Source organism: Canis lupus, chromosome 29 (genome assembly GCF_003254725.2).
Source record: "Canis lupus dingo isolate Sandy chromosome 29, ASM325472v2, whole genome shotgun sequence".
Lineage (NCBI taxonomy): Eukaryota > Metazoa > Chordata > Mammalia > Carnivora > Canidae > Canis > Canis lupus.
The window spans coordinates 22,309,725-22,332,219 of record NC_064271.1 but is presented as its reverse complement, the minus strand read 5'-3'; the positions used below and the strand labels follow the sequence as shown (position 1 = coordinate 22,332,219).

The following is a 22,495-nucleotide window of genomic DNA, read 5'->3' as shown; positions in this document are numbered from 1 at the left end:
TGCCTTTCCAGAATGTCATATAAATTGGATCATACATTAGGAAGCCTTTTATGTCTGGCTTCATAATGCTGAGATTCATCTCATGTTGTTGTATTTCATTAGTTTATTCTTTTATTGTCTGTTATTGTTTTCATCTTCACTAACATTTGGGCTGTTTCTAGTTTGAGGCTATTATAAATTAAGTGGCTGTAAACATTCATGTAAAGTCTTTATATGTATTTCTCTAGTGTATTCTTTATGTACATATTTATATAAGTGCATGTATAACTTTTAAGAAACTGTGAGGATGTTTTCCAGAGAGGCTGAACCAATTTGTATTCCCACCAGGAGTGTTTGAGAGCTCTAGTTACTGCACATTTTTTCCAACTCTTGGTATTTTTGGTTTTGAGTTTTGACTGTACTAGTAGGTGCATTAATGTTATCTCATTGGAACTTAATTGGCATTTTCCTAATAACTGATAATGTTGGGTATCTTAGCATGTGTTTATTTACCATTCATATCTCTTCCTTGAAATGTCCATTCAAAGCTTTGTCTCTTTAAAAATGGGATAGTTTGCTTTCTTTTTGAGTAGTTGTTAAAGAGTTCTTTACATATTTTGGACACAAATCCTTTATCAGGTAAAGAATTTCCCTGCCTTCTCCTTCCTTTCCTTCCTGTCCTTTCTTTTCCTCCTTTTCCATGTAGGTTATCCAGTTGTTCTAGCCCATTTGTTTAAAAGATGAATGCTTTTTCCATTGAATTATCTTAGCAACTTTGTTGAAAATCAGTTAACCACATATTGATGGGTCTGTTTCTGGATTCTCTGTTCTGTTCCATTAATCCATATATCTATACTTAAACTATTTTTTTTAAAGATTTTATTTATTCATAGACACAGAGAGAGAGAGAGGCAGAGACACAGGCAGAGGGAGAAGCAGGCTCCACGCAGGGAGCCCGATGTGGGACTTGATCCCGGGTCTCCAGGATCACACCCCAGGCTGCAGGTGGCGCCAAACCGCTGCGCCACCGGGGCTGCCCTCTATCCTTAAACTATTACAACTGTGTATAGACTATAGTTTTTATTTTTTATTTATTTATTTTTTAATTTTTATTTATTTATGTATGATAGTCACAGAGAGAAAGAGAGGCAGAGACACAGGCAGAGGGAGAAGCAGGCTCCATGGACCGGGAGCCCAATGTGGGATTCGATCCCGGGTCTCCAGGATCGCGCCCTGGGCCAAAGGCAGGCGCTAAACCGCTGCACCACCCAGGGATCCCCTAGACTATAGCTTTTAAAGTAAGGTTTGGAATCAGATAAAGAAATTTAAATTGTTTTGGCTAGTCTAGGGCCTTTGCGTTTCCATAGAATTTTTGAAATCATTCTCTATCAAGAAAAGAAAGCCAGTTGGGAAGTTTTCTTTGGGATTGAATATATAGATCAGTTTCACACAAATCGGTGTCTTAATATTGAGTGTTTCAGTCCATGAACAAGATCTAGCTCTCCCATTTATTTATATTTTTAAAAATATTTTATAGCAACGTTTTCTACTTTTTCTAGAAATATTTTACACAATTTTTATGTTTATGCCTAAGTATTTCATGTTTTGGGATATATTATTAATGATATTAGTCTTTAACCCAATGGCAATAGCATTCAGTTTCCAATTCTTCTTTTCTACTGTATAGAAATACAATTGGTTTTATGTATTGACCTTGTACTCTGCGACCCAGCTAAACGGAGTTATAAATTATAATAGCTTAGTTTGTAGATTGTTTGGGATTTTCTGCATTGATGACCATGTCATCTATGAATAAAAACAGTTTTATTTCTTCCTTTCTGATCTGTATGCTTTTATCTACTTATCTTCTTTATTGCTCTAAATACAGAGCATCTGGTACAATGTTGAAAAGATATGATTGTTGAATAGAAAGCAGATATCCTTACCTTGGTCCTCATCTTAAAAGGATAGTCATTTCAGTCTTTTACCGCTATAAATACCATGATGATTTTAGGGTTTTTTTCATAGATACTCTATATCAGGTTATTTCCTTGTATTCATGCTTTAAGAGATTGTTTTCATTTTGTTTTGTTTTGTTTTTTACTTACCAGTCCATTTTGAATTTTGCCAAATGCTTTCTCTGTGTCTTTTGATATGTTATATAATTTTCTGGTTTAGTTTGTTGTAATGAATTTCACTGATGGATTTTAAAAATTTAGGTAATATTTAATAAAATTACCATTTTAACCACTTTAGGTGAACATCTCAGTGGCAAAACTACATTCACAGTGTTGTGCAGCCATCACTTTTATGTACTTCCAGAATGTTTTCATCATTCCAAATAGAAACTGTACTGCATTAAACACTAATTCCTCATTCTTCCCTTTGTCTTTTCAAAGAACCATCTTTTAAGTGGAATCATACAAAGTTTGTCCATTTTGTTGAGCTTATTTCATTTAGCATGTTTTCAAAGGTTCATCCATATTGTATGTCGCATGTATCAGAATTTCATTCCTCTTAAAACCTGAATAGTATTCCATTGTGTGGATATATAACACTTTGTTTATCCATTCATTTGTTGATGGACATTTGAGTTATTTTCAATTACTGATTATTATGAGTAATGCTGTTATGAACATTGGGGTACCAGTATCTATTTTAAATCCCTACTTTTAATGTTTGGAATATATACTTAGAAGTGGAATTGTTTGATCATATGGTAATTCTACGTTTATATTTTGAGGAATTAGCAAATTCTTTTCTGCAGTAGCTGTACCATTTTATATTCCCACCAGCAATGCACAAGGGTTCCAATTTCTCCATAACTCTGCTAACACTTGGTATGTGTGTGTGTAGGTGTTTGTTTTGTCTTGGTTTTTTTTTTATGATTTTATTGATTTATTCACAAGAAACACACACACACACACACACACACACACACACACAGAGGCAGAGTCATAGGCAGAGGGAGAAGCAGGCTCCAAGCAGGGAGCCTGATGTGGGACTCGATCCCGGGACTCCAGGATCATGCCTTGAGCCAAAGGCAGACACTCAACCACTGAGCCACCCAGGCATCTTATTTTGTCTTGTTTTCTTAAACAATATCCATCCTAATGGCTGTCAAGTGACCTTGACTGTTTTGTGAATATTGAACTAAGCTTGCCTGACTGGCATAAACCCTCCACTTGACCATGATGTATTAGCTTTTTTTTTTTTTTTTACATATTTCTAGAATAGAGTTGCTAATATTTTTTAAAGATTTTTATGGCTACATTTATAAGAGATATTGATCCATATTTTTTTGTTGTTGTAATATCGTTGTCTGGTTTTAACATCAGGATCAGGGTAATGCTCTTGGTATAGTAAGTTTGGAAGTTTAGAAGACTTTGGTAATCTTTCTTCTTTAGTATTTGGGTGGAATTTGCCAGTGGAGCCATCTGGGGAAGACTGGGAAGGTTTTAACTATAAATTGAATTTTAAAAAATAGATATAGGGCTACTCAGGCTATCTACTTCTGAGTGAACTTTGGCAGTTTAAATCCTTGAAGGAATTTGTCCATTTCTTCTAAGTTGTTAAATTCTTGGTATAGAATTGTTCACAGCATTTCCTTGTTATCCTTCTTTTTACTTTTTTAAAAAATATTTGTTTACTTGAGAGAAAGAGTGAGAGAAAATAAGCACAAGGTGGGGGAGGGGCCAAGAGCGAGGGAGGAGCAGACTCCACTCTGAACAAGGAGCCTGATATGGGACTCGATCCCAGGAGTCTGGGATCATGACCTGAATGAAAGCAGATGCTTAACCAACTGAGCTACTCAGGTGCACCCCCGCCCACCCCCCTTGTTATCCTTCTAATGGCTACAGCATCTGTAGTGATATTCCCTCTCTCATTCCTGCTGTTGGTAATTTGTTTTCTTTTTCTCCTGATCAACTTGGCTAGGAGTTTATTAATTTTTTTATCTCTTTTAAACAACCAGGTTTTTGTTTAATTACTTTTCTCTATTTTTCTGTTTTCCATTTTATTAATTTCTGCTCTTTATTTTATCCTTCTTTCGCTGACTTTGGGTTTAATTTTCTTTTTTCTGGTTTTGTAAACTTGAAGCTAAGACTATGGATCTGAGAACTTCCTTCTTTTCTAATATAAGATTTAATGCTCTATACTTCTCATTAAGCACTGGTTTAGCTCTGTTCTACAGATTTTGACAATTTGAGTTCTATTTTCATTCATTTTAAGATATATTCTAATTTTCTTTTTGATTTCTTCTTTTCAGTCCTGTATCCATTCTGATCGTCTATCTGCTTCTTTTTTTGTTAGTGTCCCCACTGTGGATAAGGAGCACTACTATATTTTAAAATATCTTGTTCCATTGTCTTTTGACCTATGTAGTTTTTGATGAGACATCTGCTGTAATTCTTACCTACTCTTTCCTCTTCATAAAATTTTTTTCCCCTTTGAAGGTGGTCAGAATTTTCCTTCATTAATTCTCAGCAGTTTGACTACGATATGTCTAAATATGATTTTTTTTCCCTTTATCCTTCTGCCTCTTCCTTGTCCTTCCTCTTTCCTTCCTCCCTTTCTCCTCTTTTGGAGGGACTTAAAGTCCCTCCTTTACTGTGCCAAGGGGTAAGGGACATCTGTATGCTCTGTAGTCAGCCTTTTTCCCCCTTTTGTATTTTCCTGCTTAGTGGTTACTGAGCATGGTATCTGTGTTTTGTTATAATTTGGTTACTTTGTCAAATTCTCTGCTATTATTTCTTCAGATATTTCTTATTCTTTGTTTCCTCTCTTTTACAGAGTTTCTAGTTACTTATTTGTTAGACCATTGGTATTGTTTTTTTTTTAGCTCCAGTAGTTTTTGTTTTTAATTTTTTAATTTTTTTTCTGTGCCTCAGTTTGAGTTATCTGCAGTTTTAGTGATTATTTCTTCATCTGTACCTATCCATTAATAATGACATCAGCATTAATTTTCATCTGTGACTCTCCTCCAGGATTTCCATTTGCTTTTGTTCTATAGTTTCTGTTATTTTCTGCTGAGATTTCCCATATATTTATACATGTTATCTGTCTTTTACATTAAATCTTCTAACCTGCTAATCATAGGTATTGTAAAATTTGTTTCTTGTAATCCTAACATCTGGTCATCTCTGGGTCCTGTTTTGTTGACTTCTTTATCCTCTGACAATTCTTGCAATTTGGAGTGTCTCATAATTTTTGAATAAGTGTTGGACATTGTTTATTGAGAATTCGTGGAGGCTGTTAAATAGTATTTATGTTGAGTAATAGGCATGTCTCTTCTTTCAGACTTAGTGTGGAGGGTGGCATCAATCTTGTCAGTAGTTGAGCTCATTTTGAGTTTTGTTGTTACTACCGTCACTGCTGACTTCTGATTCATTCAGTAGTGGTGTGCTATTATCTGTGTTTTATGTGGGGTGAGGTTTGGGAAGGATTTTTCCCTGTGTTTCTGCTCTGTCCTCAGGTTTCAGCAGTCCCCCCTTTACTGTGGCAAGGGGTAAGGGATATCTATATGCTCTGTAGTCAGCTCTTGTGCTTATTACTTGATCATAAGAGTGTGGTGCATGTGGGGATGTAGTTCTTGATTTTCTTGCCCAGCCTCATTCTCAAGTAGTCTCTCTGTGCCTGAGTTTCAGATGTAGGTTTTTATCTGCCTCCTTCCCCATGGTAGTTAAACTTGACTTTGGATCTGTGGTTGCTCTTGGGTACAAGAGAGTTTCCTGCCCCCTTGTCAGCATGTTTAGACTTCTACTTTATATTGGTGTAGGGCCTTGCTTTCAAGAGTGTTTTGTACCCCTGTTTTCCCCCAGGGGTAGGTAGCTTTTGGTTTTACTCCTTTTCTAGAAACAATGAGTCTTTTTTGCCTCAGCCTCTGGAAGAAAAGAATCTCTGTACTTCAGAGGGGGTTAGGATTTGTTTCTCTCTTTTCTCTAGTGTCTTGAGCTTTTTGCTTTGTATGAGAGAAAAGTCTAGAGAAGTGTACAAAAGTTCTATCCTTTCCTCTCAGTGGCAAATATTTGCCAGCTGCATATCTTCTCTACCAATTGAGGCTCTCTGTGGTTTCCAGTTGTACCTCTGGTTGATTGTTCTCCTGAGTACTCAGGAGAGGCCCATGGAAAAGAGATTCTGCCTGGAGATCCTAGTTTTTCTGAACTGTTGTGCTAGCCCACACTCAATCTTTTAGAATTTATTGGCATTTTTAAAAAAGATTTTATTTATTGGAGAGAGAGAGAGAGAACATGAGAGGGGGGAGAAAGAGAGGGAGAAGACGACTCACCACTAATCAAGGAGCCTAACACATGGCTCGATCCCAGGACCCTGAGATCATGACCCAAGCCAAGTCTATTGCAGAGCTATCAAAGGCAGATGCTTAACTGATCGAGCCACCCAGGCACCCCATAGAATTTATTAGCATTTCATCTACTTTCTTCTCACCTGCATTTATAACATTCATCTCTTCCTTACTTGTTCTGCCAATGTTGAAACACTTTGTGAGCCCTACCTCTCCTTGGAGGGGTTTGTCACTCTCTAGAATTCATTTTTCATGTTTGTTTTACAATCTCAGATCTTGAATGGATTCAAGAGACGTTTTCTCTGGTGCTTTCTCATTGACACATTTCTACATTCTAAGAAAAAGTGAAACATTCTTTCCACCCATTTAAAATATACTGTTCTTACATCTTGATTTTCTTTCCCATTTATATGTTGGCGTTTCACTTATATTGTGGAGTTTGTTCTATAACAAGACATAACTGGCATGGTTTCATTCTTTTTTAGATTTGATTATTATATTGATCAAAATAATACTGATGATATATGTATAAAAAGTCAGGATTTATCACGATTAATTGTATAAGGGCTCAAGATTTATTAAAAAAATGCCCTGCTACTGGCCATTTCTGCTTCCTTTTTCCAGAGACAATCATTTGTCACTTGCTTCAGCTGTTCATTATATTATTTTTCTGTTGCTCATATTGCTATTTCTAGATTTTGCATTTATTTTTTTTAAAGAGATTTTATTTATTTATTTGAGAGAGACAATGCACAAGCAGGGGGAGTGGACTCCTGGATCATGACCTGAGCTAATCCCAGGACCCCTGGATCATGACCTGAGCTAATGGCAAATGCTTAACTGACTGAGCCACTCAGGCGCCCCTATATTTTTCATTTTTAGATATTGTCTGAGTTCTTGCTATGAAAAATGAAAACTTAACTCTCATATACATACTCCACATGTACACTTCCCTACATCTTTCTAATTTATCCTCTAGCTCTTTTTTTTTCCCTCAAGCTCTCTTATAAGCAAACCCATCATACAATTTTTTTAGTTTCTTTTTAAAATCTTTCTTGAAGCTTTTTATCTTCCTTTCCTAATTTGGGTTAATTGTTTGATGGGTCTGCTGCAGAGCTATTATTATGGTTCTTTTCTTAGCCATTATTTTGAAAATTTCTTTTGCTTCTCTTGTTGAGTTGCCTATTTTCTGGAAGGTTTCCCTTATTCTTAATTTACTTCCTTGTTTAGATGGAACACATATTTTAGTAGCTTGCCTGTAGAAGATACTTGGTGAGTAAATATATTTTTGAGATCTTATAGGTCTGAAATATCTTTATATTTCCCACACACTTAATTGATGGCCTTTCTAAGATCCAATTCTAAATTGGAAATAACTTTTTTACAGAATTTTGAAGGTACTCCTCCAATGTTTTCTACCTCCCTTTTGAAACTCCAAAGCTTACTGATTCTTCAGCCTATATATATATATAAACTTTTATGTTTTTGCCCCTTTTGATGCTTTTCTGATTTTTTTTTCCTTTTCTTAGGGGTTCTGAAATCTGTGAATGATTAACTTGATGTGTGTATTCTTTGGTAAATTATGTTGGGCATTTGGATTTTAATCCAGAAATTCATCTACTTTAAAAGTGAGAAATTCCTTATATTATTCCTTTGAAAATTTCTTTCCTTCCATTTTTGCTATAGTTTCTTTCTAGGATACCTCCTAGTCTTTTTTTTTTTTTTTTTTTCCTCCTAGTCTTATAGATCATTTTATGAGCCAGCCTGCTTGCCTGCCTTCCTTTCTCTTTCCTTCTCTACTTACTATTTTCTAGGAGATTTCTTTAACTGTGTCTTCCAGTCCTTTTTTGAAATTATTTACTTTGGTTATTATATTATTGACTTCCCAGAGCTCTTCCTCATTCTCAGAATATTCCTTTTTATAGCCCCTTTTTCTTGTTTAATGGGTATAATATTTCTTTTATGTTTCTGAGAACTTTAAAAAATCTTAACCTTTTTTGGAAGGTTTATTCTTTTCCCTTTGTTGTTGTCTTTTCCATTCCTTGTGGGTCAGAAGCCTGGCTATTGTCTTCTGAGTCCAAAATGAGGAAGAGCATTGGATGTCTTATCTTCCAGGATAAGTTTGGACTTCCATCTCATTTACACTGTGGTCGAGCATCCCACCCACAGCTGTGCCTAGTGTTGTTCAAAGGCTCTCTGTTTTAGCCTTTCCGAAGAAGGTTGGAGAGTTTGGGGAAAAGGCATGCAGGCAATGTGGTCAATATGGTATATAGAGTTGTCTTCAAAAGGATATTTCTATTATTATTTATTTGTCCTACCTTCAGCCTCAAAATGTACTTTTCCCTTTATCTTCATGTCTTCCTGTCCCTTAGTTCCTTTAGGGTGTGAGTCCTTCCGACAGTGCACTGTGTAATATGTTCTCCTTCACACACTAACGTGTTCTTTTCTATAATTGTTGGAACACCTGCCATGCTGGACATAAAGGAAAGAAGACACTGTCCTTCTTGCAAAATATTGAAACTGGATTAGTGGAAAGCAATGCTTAGATTAATAATTACAATGCAGGCAAAAAGTTATAGTTGGTGCAAGAAACATTGGAAACATCTGAGAGTGGAATTCAGAAGAGAGAGAGAGTATCATTGGGTTGAGAGGGGAGGTTGAACACTTTATGGAAGCAGTAGATTTTGAACTGGTACTTGAAGAATGGGCATTATGTTTCAGGCTGGGAAAGGAGGTCCAGGTGTGGAGTGTGGTGAGCAGAGGAGACACATGCATGCTGTAATCTTAGGGAGAATGGAATGATTGCTGCAAACTGATTGTTTTGACACAAGTCAGTATTACCCAGCTCGTTTGTGCCTTTTATTCATTCTGTTGGCACCAAAGGACTAGTGGTTATCATCAGAAATAAAGCTGACCTAGTAACATAACGAAAAAAAAAACCCACTTCTTATGAAAGCTGTCATTTTTGGGGTCACAGAGGTGACCTGAAAATTTCGTAGCACTTTGAAAGACTTTCAGATAATATTTCTGTTTTCAGGTCCTTCCAGGATTCATCTTTAGAAGTACAAAGTGTGCTTCTAATTCCTGAGGCTTTTTGGGGTTCTGGGGACACAAATCAGTTTACTTTTCTGTAAGGTCTTTGTTGGCTTCTCACCCTTGAGACTAGTTTCAGCCTACTCACATCTGCTAGGTCAGTTCCAACTTGTTTATCTGCTTTTCTGGTTCTAGCCTTTGATAGGCTTATTGCTTCTGCTGTTGAGTACCTTCATATTCTGTATGAGGGTCGGTGGGCAGAAGAGAGGGAGAGAGAGTTTATGGATTACTGGATTATCAATTTAGAGAGGTTTGGTGGGGTGGGGGAGAGATTACTCTTTCTGTTTACTCTGTCATGTTTAAGCAGAAACCCTAAAAAAAGTTTTATTAGCGTATTGAGGTGGAAATCAGAGAGGCTTGGGATTCAGTTGAAGGTGAAAAACTAGACATAGAGCATATAGTCTAATATTTAACCCTGGTTATAAGTAGAATGAAGGGAAGAATGAAATGCTGAATTTATTATCAACTTCAGCTAAACCCTCACTTGCCTGAGACTCTGCATTCTTCTAATCTGCCCACTCTTCATCTCCCTAATGTGACTTATTCCTTACTATACTTCCCTCAACCTTCTAACCTCCCTCAGTCAGCTTTCCTCTCATTCTGTGATCTCATCTTCACAGAGAATGTGTAAGTGGGGTCTTCCCAGGTCTTCCATTGACATCTCTGTCTGCATTGACGAGCATTTCCTCCTCCTCTATCCTTTCACGGTGGTACACTATTTGCTAGGACTGTATTTTGTATTTATATCTATAGAGTTAATTTATCCATTTGAACATTGACATCTGATAATGTAAATATAAAGTGCTGATTATGATAGGAAATATGTCTTTTTCCCCCCTGGTGTACCTTGTATCAATAATACCAGCTCCATACAAAGAGAATATAACCAGTTAAGGTCATTTATTAATTTAACTAAAATTAGTTAAAGTACTAATACTTAGTACTTCAAAATATATTGGTTTCTCTGAATATTTTTATAACCAATAGAGGTCAAATCATCTGACAAAAGTCAGGATATCACAAGTTTTACTTAAATCTTGAGCTTAGTTTTCAATTTGTTGTGAGCAGTATTTCATGACCCTTGACACAGAACTTTTACAGAACAGACCCAGTAATATTTCTATTATTAATTTGACTTCAGAAGTCAAATTAAGCCCTTTGAGTCACTTTAGTGTTTGTGGTGATTATTATTGTTTAGCGTTTGAGTAAGAATTGTTTACTTTTTAACCATCTAGATAGAGCCTATGTTGTATATAATGTACTGAATATGGGGCTTTATTGATTACTTAGATTGTAAATTTAGATAAACCCATGAAAGCAGAAAGAGACATAAGAATAGATTTGCATGTAGAAAAGGAAGAAATGATACTGTTCCTATTAGTTACTTTTGTATTTATGGTTCTGAGGTTAGAGAGGGAAAGAATAATCAGAATAATCATGTGAGTGACTTTTGCCTTTGCTTATTAATTGATTAGTTAACTTCTTTTTTAATTAATCTGTTTCTCTGGATTTAAACAATTGACTTAATCTTTCAGACAGGGGAAAACAAAGGATGGAGTGGTCCAAAGGCTGGGTTTCCTGAACCAACAAATAACAGTAAGTTTTTACTTTCCTGATAACTACACTTGGTGTTCGTCACTAGTTGAGTGATTAGACTGGCTTTGGATATTTATTAGATCTATTTGGGCCTGAGATGTTGTGGGGCAGACAAGGAAGTCATGGTTTCCTGGAGCTGACAGAAAACACAAACACTCCTATTCTTAGCATGGTTTAGTCATTGCAGAGTACCATTTACTCTACATGGTGAGGATATAATTTTATAAAGCTGTTCTTATTGCAACATTGTTATATTACAAAAGAATCAAAATTAAAGCAATTATCTATAAACCCATTGTACTCTAAAATCAACTGTTTCAAGATGAAATCAGAGAGGGAGACAAACCATAAAAGACTCTTAATCATAGGAAACAAACTAAGGGTTGCTGGAGTAGAGGGAGGTGGGGGCTGGGGTAACTAGGTGATGGACATTAAGGAGGGCACGTGATGTAATGAGCATTGGGTGTTATATAAGACTGATGAATGACTAAACTCTACCTCTGAAACTAATAATACACTATATGTTAATTAATTGGATTTAAATTAAAAAAATAACTTTCAGTTCTTTTTAGATACACATTTTTATATAACTATAATATAGATGAAAGTTTATACTGTGTTGTTTTCATTTAACATAGTAATAAGCATTTTTCACATTGTGCTGAGTTCTTAGAATCAATTAATGGAAATTTGAGAAATGTAAGAATGACACTTGAAAATCCCTTCAGTTTATCTCTTTTCTCAAAGGTTAGTGATCAAGCTGTTATGCGTTGGAAGCACAGGCATCTTTTTTTTAACTTCCTTCTACCTTTCTCAAAAAGCATCTGTTTTCCCTGACATGACCAATGTACTGTATATCAGTAAAACAAAATAGCCAGCCAGTGCAGACCCTATGAAACAAAGTCCTCAGTGAAGCCAAATTTATCTCATTTCTAACTCTATTTCTCTTCCTTATAACCTTTGGAAGCTGACTAAGCTTAAGTATGTAAATGGTTATAATGAAGAGTATTTTTCAATATTAACAGCTCATCTCTTGATGTTTAATGAAAGTAGTAACAAACTTCTATCAGAGCATACTTATGAGAATTGAATTCTTGGATCATCAAAAGTAGCCTCTTGAATATTTCAGTGAGGTAATAGTATTCATGAGTTACATTCTGGGATAATTTAATAGGACTCTGAGCCTTTGGTCTATATATATAAGAATGATGAATGTGATAGGTTTAATTTAGTACATGGCCCAAAGAAAAAAATGGAATCAAGTCAGGATTCTCAGAGAGTTTATGTTTAATTCCTTTGATGTTTGAATAGATAGGTTTATAATTACTTGGTAAGGAAATATAAGAAGCATTGAATTGATTTTAGTTTTTTGTAAAATACTAAGCATGGTACCTGTTTCCTAGTAAGTACATGATGAATATTGATTTTTCTTCTGTGCCTTCTCCCTCCCTTTTCAAATGAAAATTGTATAATTCTATGTAGGCTTATCAAAAATTCCATTTTTACACTTAAAAAAATTTTTTTTAAGATGTATTTTTTTTAGAGAAAGTATTGGGGGAGGGGCAGAGAGAGAGGGAGAGAGAATCTCAAGCAGACTCCCCACTGAGCATGGAGCCTAACGCGGGGCTTGATCTCATGACCCTGAGATCAGACCTGAGCTAAAACCAAGAGTTGGATGCTCAACATAAGTATGCCACCCAGGTGCCTCCCATTCTTATATACTTTTAATCTGTCAGATGTTTTTAAATGTACCAGGTGGCCAATGTACATATAGTTTATATTTGAATAGTTACTTTTGGCACTAGGTATTTTTTCAAAGAATATAAACATTGTGCTTTTGAACATGGAAGTCAGGTAGTTATTAACTTGATAGTCTTACCATGAAATCACATTATAGATTACCTGCAAACTCTGTCTTTTAACAGTAGTAGTTTGCCTCTAAACTTTTATTTTATTTTTTTTTAAGCTTGCTAAGTGATTTAGGAACTTATTTGCGAATAGGGGAAGAGACAGTATAAAGAGCCCAGTGCGTTTCAGTGATCAGAAATGTGTAAGAATGCATGAAAGAATTGCTTTAAACATAATGTTAAAAGTGATAAAGCTATTTGGGACCAGCTTAAAACAACCAAACTGTTAACACTTTAGAACTTCCTTCAGTCTCCAGTAGTTCAAATTGAGAATTTGAAAGAAGGATATGATCCCTTACCCCTTCCAAACTGAGAGGTGAGAAAGCCAATACCTGTGTTCTTCCCTGTGAACACTGAGTGGTCTCTGCCTCAGGTTACCACAGAGGATGACGGCAGCCCTACTCTGAACTGTAACTGTTTTACTCCCTGATGGCTAGTCCTCTCTAGTGGTGCCACAGTGGCCTCCGGAGTCATCGCCCAGCCACTTAAATACAACATTGGCAAAAAGTTAGTTTCTTAGAAGTTGACCATTCAGGTGATGAGTCCATTACCTGAAAATTAAATTTGTTTATTAGGGTAACATTTATGTTAAATTCTTTTCTACTTAATTCCTTAAGTTTGAAATCCTGTCCTAAGAGGTTTCTGTCCCATGAAGAATGCCTAGGTTAAGAGTTTTGCAGACAGAAGTTGGAGTAGATCTCTCTTGGGATGGCACATGTGAGGGACAAGAATTTAAGGTTGCCACTGCAGGCCACCTGGCTGGCATGTTTTCTGACCTTGAGCAACTCATTTCGTATCTTATGATTCAGTGTGCTCTGTTAAGAGTTATGCATACCAGTTTATAATGCTGAGTATCTTTAATTATCTAGCATTTGTAAAATGATTAACCATCCTTGAATATCGGAAAAGATAACATACTACTTTGTAAAAAACAATTTTTTTTTCTTTTTAAAGATTTTATTAGAGAGAGAGAACTCTTAACACACAAGTCGGGGGAGGGACAGGGGGAGAGGGAAAAGCAGACTCTCCACAGAGCAGAAAACCTAACGTGGGCCTGGATCCCAGGATCCTGGGATCATGACCTGAGCCAAAGGCAGACACTTAACCAACTGAGCCACCTAGGCTCCCCAAAAACAATGTTATCATAAAGTGACTCTCTACATTGTTTATTAAACTGTATATCTTTACAAATTGTAGTTAGCTAACCATTATTTGGATAAATATTATGAAATTAACTTGGAACCATAGTATACAAAAATTAAAAGCAGGGAATGCAGAACTGGAAAGAAGAAAGAAAATTTTAACTTGGAATAGCTAGCACCTAACTCCAAGTAGACAAAAAAAGTTAATGTACATGTGCATTTAATTTTTGAAGTGGAAGATATTTTTTTAAAGATTACAGTCATAAGAAACTGCTAACAATTACAACTAAAAAATGGTTTAAATGGTTTTGCAAGTGATTGTGATTGCATAGCCTGGCTCCTGGCTTGATTGCCTGCAGATTTAAAATATGGACCTAATTTTTGCATGCTTCTCAGGCTTTCTTCATTGTACTGAATTGCAGCAAAAGGTAGACTGACTGTTCTAAGTGTGTTTTTATCCTTTGAATCACTGTCATAGTCATGTTGAAGTGCAAGAACACATCATTCTGTGATGTGAGGTTTGTGTTAAATTTAGCATGGGGCAATTTTATGCTTGGCATACACATAAAAAGCTAGATTTTTACAGATGAATGACTAACAAGTTTTTTGAAAGATCATGCATTTTAAAGATCTACTGACGGCTCATGGAAAACTTTGTAAAATATTTAGATACAGTGCCGTTGATAATATCTTTTATTTTGTATTCACATTCCATGTTTCTTATTAATACAGGGTTTTACTTAAAAACAGGTTCATTGTTTCTTAAAGGTGAACTGTAGCTTAATTCAAAATTGGACTAAGCTCAAAGGTATTCACTGGTATGTGCTGAATCCACCCACTAAAAGAATATTTGGAGGCATTTTTCACATAAATATTTTTCCGTTAACCTTTTAAAAAGTTTTATTTAGCCCCTGTGAAATATGCTGGCTTCTTCTAGGTTCATTAGAGATGACCCAGGACAAATACTTTTGGGATAGAATAGAATTCATATTGACCTTTTCAGTATCATAGTTGACTTGCCAAATTTTTTGTCACTTTTGTGTCATATCCATATATTGTTAAACTCTATACATCTTGAAACCAGGAGGCCAAACCATCCCAGTGACATGACTTATGGTAGATTGTAGTCTTGTTTTCCACATGCTGTATATTGTATTTAGAACCCCTGCTTTTTTGGTATGAATGCAGGTGAGGGTTGTACTTTTAATTTTAAGATAGCAGATTAATAGATTTTTTAAGTGTTTTGGGAGAGTTCCCTGAACAATTTACTTTTGTGCCTCCCATAACAAAACCACTTTGTAATGAGACAATTAAATTAGTTGGAGCCAGCTGTATTTAAATATTAAACTAAGTGATCAAGTTAATTATTTAGACATAAATACTATATTGGAAATCTAAGAGTGTAGCTGACTTGTAGCTGTCTACTTCTAAAAGATTATTAGGTTTTTGTGCCCTGGTTGATTGTCTTTGAACAAAGTCAAATCCCATAAATAGAGGGCTATTTAATGGAGCAATTGGGGGCACCAAGACCTACACATCCTCAATGCCAGTACTCCTGTATTTGCTGAGACTGCAGGTGAAAATGCTATTCCTCCCCTGAGCAAGTAAAGGAAGATCCAAATGTTCCAGAAAGATATTCTGTCCCCTTTCATTGGTGGCTGCACTGAACTTGCCTGAGTGGTGAGAAGCCTTTTTATTACTTGAACTGGGATTCTCTGGTCTTGTCAGTTGAATCTAGGGAGATGGGATGAAAGGAGCATTAAGCTTGCTTCTGTTGTAGTCATAGAAGTTGAGTTTGTAGTTTAAGGCCCATTCATTTATGGAAAACTGAAACTAGAATATAAATCTTTAATCAGATTAACATAGATAATATGTTTTTCTGAAATATTCTCAGGAAAGGTTAAATTTAAATTTTCATGAATTTAAAAACTTGTTTGACTCAGATTTTTAGAGCAAAAAAAATTCAGATACATGGTTTTTTAAAAGGAAAGCCATCTGAGCAATTTAAAGATACATTTATTGATTGGGGTATGAGACTCTTTTTTAAATATAAGAGCAAAGGATAAAAGCTTGAAGATAAAAAAAACAGATGGATGTAAGCACATAAAAGCCAAAAACGAATTCATGAAACAACATAAGAAAATAAAAAGGCAAATCATAAACAGCATAAACTTCAGCTTATATAGCAATAGTATTTATAAACACAAAGGACACCTATAGGTTAATAATTATAAATTAAAAGGTAAACATCCCAATAGAAAAATGGCTAGAGGACTTGAGACATTTAAAAAGAACAGACATTAAATCATGAAAAATTGCTCAGTAATCAAGAAAGTGCAGATTAAAATAACTGTTCCATAATTTCTGATCCATAAAAATTGGCAAGGGTTTAAGAATGATAAATCCAAATGTTAGGGCAGCAGGCATTCAGATCCTGCTGGTAGGATTGTGAATTATCATGGACTTTCTGAAGTGATAAAAATACAAAGCTCTTATTTAGAAAGGCACATTTCTTTCTAAAGCTTAACTAGAAGATATGGAAAAATAGAGAAATTTTTTCCATAATAAACATATAATGGTTTTACAATCAGGAAAAAAAAAGGCATGTTTAAAACACTCACAGGGCACCTGGGTACCTCAGGTGCATTTCACCTTAGCTGAGGTCATGATCTCAGGTCCTAGGATCTAGCCCTATGCCAGGCTCTGTGCTCATCAGGGAGTCTGCTTGAGGCTTCTTTCTCTCCCTCCCTCCTTCCCCCCCCCCCTTCTCTCTTTCTCTCAAATAAATGAATGAATCTTAAAAAAAACAAAACAAAACAGTCACAAACTTTGGCCTGAGTTATATCGTCTGGCTGAATTTAAACACATGGCATATACTAAAAAGCTGGGCAGCAGTTATCTATATATTGAAGTCTACTTGGGGAAACTTTTATTATGACTTTATTTTTTATTTTAATATTTATTTATTTATTTTAGTGAGAGAGAGCAAGCAGTGGGAAGGGGAAGAGGGAGAGAGGGAATCTTAAGCCAACTCTGTGTAAGGCTTGTAGAGTGTGGAGCTCAATGTGAGGCTCAATCCCAGGACTCTGAGGTCATGACCTGAGCCAAAATTGAGTCAGATGCTTGACCAACTCAGGCAGGTGCCCCTCTGACTTTTTTTTTTTTAAAGAAGAGAAAATAGTCTGAGCGAAATTTTAATTTTAGAAATGTGTTCTGGAAATCTAAAATACATGCTCTTTTCAGAGCTCTATGGGGATCAAAAGGTGTCTAAAACTATCATTTTCAGAACTGGAAGAAAGCATATAATGCCACACAGGTGAAAGTCTCCCAGAGATTGAAATTTGAAGTATTAATAACTGCTTAATTGATTTTCTCTGTTATAAAAAAAAAACTCTACAATAAGCAGGAGAAAATCAGGTTAATGCTCATAATTATTCATCAGCTTGTCTAGAAAGATGGAGTTTTATAGATCCAGTGCAGTATATTAAAGTTTGCCAAGAAATGTTAAACTTGTTTTAACACCTTTAATGAAAAAAAAAAAAAAACAACTTGGTACAAAGTATCTCACACATTTAAGTGATAAAGATAATAATACAATAAACGTTCATGAAACTACCAGTCAATTTAATAATCAGAACATTACTGATATCCTTACTTACACATTTTCCTCTTTCATATCCCTTGGCCTCCCATGCCTCTCCACTGCAAAGGCAACCACTCTATCTGAATTTTTTTTTTTTAAGATTTTATTTATTTATTCATGAGAAACAGAGAGACAGAGAGGTAGAGACACAGGCAGAGGGAGAAGCAGGCTCCATGCAGGGAGCCCAATGTGGGATTCGACCCCAGGTCTCCAGGATCATGCCCTGGACCGTAGCGGTGCTAAACCACTGAGGCGCCCAGGCTGCCCCTCTCTCTGGATTTTATATGTAGTTCCCTCATCCTTCATTCCATAGTTTCAGCAAATAAGTATGAGTCCTTAACAATATTTGTTTAGTTTTGTTTTTTTTTAAACTTTGGAAAGATGACATCCTAAGATTTAGAAAGAAAATGTGTATCTTCTAAAACTTTTTTCTCCCACTTACTGTAATTTAAGATTAATTTGTTACATATAGTGTTTTATCCATTATGTGTGTATTGATCCATATTTGAGTTATTTTCAGGATTTTGTTATTATACACAGTATAACTGTGAACATTTTTGAACCTGACTCCTGGTGCACATGTCTAAGATTTTTGGGGAACACACTTGGGAGTAGAATTTGTGTATTATAGGGTGCTCAGGGAGGACTGAGGGCCCCTCTAGTTCTCCACACTGCTAGAAGTTGACATTTAAAAAATCTTTTTTACCTTTGATTTCATTTTTGATGATGAATTTAGTTTTAGTTCCAATTCGACTATATCATTAATCTTATTTTTCTTTTTTCTTTTTAGTTTTTTCAATGGGTAAAAATAAATAATGCAAAAAAAGTGAAAAATCTCCCCCTACTTTTGTTCTCATTAGCACAATTTTTACTGTTTCCCAAGCAAGTTAACTTATGTTTGGTTAGTTTCTTTTGTACTATTCCAGTATATTTTTATGCATATAAAAGCAAATTCAAGTATATATTTTTTTTATCCTCTGGCATCCCAGACATACTGTTGTACAATTTTCTCTTTTCACTTAACAATATGTCCTGAAGAGCTTCTCATGTTGATTTGCATAGGTCTTTATTGTTATTTAATTAGTGTCTAACTGATAGACGTTTAGGTTGTTTACATTCTTTTTCTATTGTAAATTATCCCGTTGTGAGAACCCTCATTCATATATCATTTTACATGTGTGTTGGTATATTTGTTGGTAAATTCCTACAAGTAGAATTACTGAGTCAAGGAATATGAACACGTATAATTTTGATAGATGTAGCCAGATTATACTCAGTAGAGATTTAACAATTTACATTCCGACCGCTGGTATATGAGATTTCCTGTTTCCCCTCAGCTTTAGAAGCACAATGTGCTGTCAAACTTCTGGATCTCTGCCAATCTGATGGTTGAAATATGGTACTCAGTGTAGTTTTATTTTGCATTTCTCCTATTGTGAATGAGATTAATGAGATTATATTTTTGTGTACTTATAAGCCATTTCTATATTTATGTCAGTGATGTAGTCATAACTAGTGCTCATTTTAAAGTTAGACTGTTGGTCTTTTATTCTTTCTTATTTGATGACTGTATGTGTATGTGCCTTTATTAATATGACTTGCCAATATTTTTCAAGTTCTCTTTGTTTATGGTAAAATCTTTTAAAGTTTGGTTTTCTTTTTTAGTATATTTGAATGGTCTTTCTTTTATAGCCTTGTATAGCATTTGTAATCTTAGCTTAGTTAATAATGCCTTCCCCACTGTAAGATTATAAAAAATACTATTACATTATCTTCTGGAACTTTTATAGTTTCTTTTTTTTGTTGTTGTTTTTAAATATGCGATTCATCTGGAATTTTGTTTTTATCATCCAGAATTCATCTGGATTTTTTGTTTTTAAATATGCAAGTCATACTGCAAGTATAACTTCAACTTAATCCCCACTACATTGAAACTTTACTATTATCATATACTAAGATTCTGTATTTGGTTTTCTTCTGGACTTTCTACTCTCTTCTGTTCATCTGACTCTTCACTAGTTTTAATCATTGAGTCTTTCTTGTTTTATAACATGAATCAATTGAAAACTAAGTTTATTTAAAATAAGTATGAATTGAGAAGTGCTCAGTCCATGACCTTTCTGTACATACTACACAGAGTACATGTAATTGAAAAGATAAAAATCCCTTGACATAAGAAATGAGAGGAGTGAGAGTACCTAAAACATTGACTAAAAACACTAAAAAGGAAGCAATAGGCAACTGTATGCTTGAGGGCTGTTAAGTTTAAGATTTAGTAAGGCAGTGGTGACAATCTCCCTAAAACTTCTGCATATGATGCATGTAGCATTTATTCTTTCATTTATTCAGAAAGTGTTTATGGACTGCACTGTACAATTTTTGGTATTATTGGTGATTGCAAAAAAATTTTTTTAAGTTGAAACTGCTTCTTGGAAAGCTAATCAATCTAAAAGATAAGCATGGTTAACCACCCCTCCCCAAGGGAAAAGGAGGGAAAATTTAAAAAATAAGTGTAATCTTCTGGGGGGTGGGGGGAGACCAGTTGTTTTGATTTAAGAAGTAAATCATGAGAGCACAGTATTTGACATTGTAGTTTCATTTGAACAAATGAAAAAAGTAGTGTTTTTACTTTTTTCCCTACTGTATTGATTATCTTAGATATCATTTAGACCTGTGCTATTCAGCTTGGTGTTACTGTACTCAATATAATTTTTTTAATTTTTTTAATTTTTATTTATTTATGATAGTCACAGAGAGAGAGAGAGAGGCAGAGACATAGGCAGAGGGAGCAGCAGGCTCCATGCACCGGGAGCCTGATGTGGGATTCGATCCCGGGTCTCCAGGATCGCGCCCTGGGCCAAAGCAGGCGCCAAACTGCTGCGCCACCCAGGGATCCCTGTACTCAATATAATAATAGGTGTCGTTAATGGTATTTTAGCAACCTAACAGGAATATTGCATTCATTCTTAGTAGATTTATTGCTTTGAATTAGAAATATATCTCTGAATTCCTGTGTCAAGTTGTTCTGAATCTCAGATTGGCAGTCTTTGGTAGGAGAAACAAGAAGATGATTTATTATTCCTAAATAAATGCAGTCTGTCTGAAAGGCAGATCCTTGAGATATGGTATGCATAGAAGAAAAACAATACGAGCAGTCTGAAGTGTGAAACGTTTGGAGAATGTCCAACCTCTCATTTTACAAACAGGATAATTGAGGCTTGGGTGATTTTTTTTTTTAATTTGCTTGAGGGACAGTAAGTTAGTTAGAGGTAGTAAAGACTTGAACCTGTATCTTCTAAGGTCCACCTTTGCCACTACACAACATATTCGTTTTCATATATGTCATTTGCTGATAATTAAGAAAAACTGAATAATGCTTTTTCTAAGAAATTCCACTAAAGTTAAGTATGCATTTTCTTTAAAGAATGTTTTGTATATCATGTACCAGAATCTTTTTTAGAAAACATTTAGGATGTTTCATAACATGGAAAATGTCCAAACTATTGTTTCAGATACCAGTTTGATATTTGGGTGGATCATGTAAAAACACTAAAATGGCTGAGAAAGCATGTGAAATGTTTATTTTAACAATGGAACAGCCATCTGCATTACATGATTTTTCTTAAGACTTAAAAAACTTTAGTAATAGTCCATTTTTAAAAACACTCAACAGGCTTTTTGGGTGATGTTATTCAAGTGTATTGTTTTATTCCAAGCTTTCTGGTTTGTGTTAAGATGATTCATAGGCTTTTAGAGCTGAAAGAGATTTTCAAGTTCCTCTAGTCTAATTCATTTTACAGGTCAAGAAAGCAAGGTAAAGAGCCTATCTGCTGCTGCAGTTCAAACTCAGTGAGGGTTCAGTCTAGTACCTTTACCACTGTACTTTTGTCTTTTCTCTGTTACACTTTGTGCTAATACAAAATGTCAGACTTTTTTTTTTAATTTGCTATTTTTTAAGAAAGATTTTTTAAAAGCTTGAGATTTACAACAAAATTGAGAGGAAGGTACAGAGATTTCCTATATATCCTCCATTCCCACACAAGCACAACCTTCCCTATTGTCACCGTCACTCACCAGAATGGTTCATTTGTCACAAAGGATGAACCTGTATTGACACATCACAATCACTCAAAGTCCATAGTTCATTCTTGGTGTTGTATGTTTTATATGTTTGGACAGATGTCTAATAGTATATATCCATCATTATGATATCATACAGAATTTTCTACTGCTCTAAAAATCCTCTGTGTTCTGCCTTTTCATCTCTTTCTCTCTCCCCCAACCGAGACAACCACTGATCTTTTTATTGTCTGTACTTTTTCCTTTTCCAGAGTATCCTGCATTTAGAGTCATAGATCCATATTCTTTTAAGATAGGCTTCTAAAAAAAAAATAAGTAAGATAGGCTTCTTTCACATAGTAATGAGCACCTTAAAAAACTTCCATGTCTTTCATGGTTTGATAGCTCATTTCTTATTAATACTGAATACTATTCCTTTGTGAGTTTTATCACAGTTTATCCATTCACCTACAGAGGGACATCTTGGTTGCTTCCACATTTCTGTGAACATCTGTGTGCAAGTTTTTGTGTGGACATATTTTTTTTAACTCCTTTGAATAAATACCATGAAGCACAATTGCTGGGTTGTGTAGTAAGAGTACTATCTTCCAGAATGGCTATACCATTTTGCATCCCACCAGCAATGAATGGGAGTTCCTGTAACTCTGTCCACATTAGCATTTGGCTGTGCTCAGTATTCCGGATTTTGGCCATTCTAATAGGTAGTAGTCTCATTTTTTATATTTATTTGCATTTCCTAGGATGTGGAACATTT

At 35.1% G+C, this 22,495-nt stretch overlaps 1 protein-coding gene across 16 annotated transcripts in view; it reads left to right on the top strand.

Annotated features, from left to right (window-relative positions):
• The window catches only part of STAU2 (staufen double-stranded RNA binding protein 2), a 296,470-nt gene that overhangs the window by 139,495 nt on the left and 134,480 nt on the right, over positions 1-22,495 (top strand). For all 16 annotated transcript variants that reach the window (XM_025478016.3, XM_025478015.3, XM_035708296.2 and 13 more), the window contains one exon: positions 10,909-10,969. In XM_025478016.3, the coding sequence (XP_025333801.1) occupies positions 10,909-10,969 (61 nt within the window). The remainder of the gene's footprint in view (positions 1-10,908; positions 10,970-22,495) is intronic.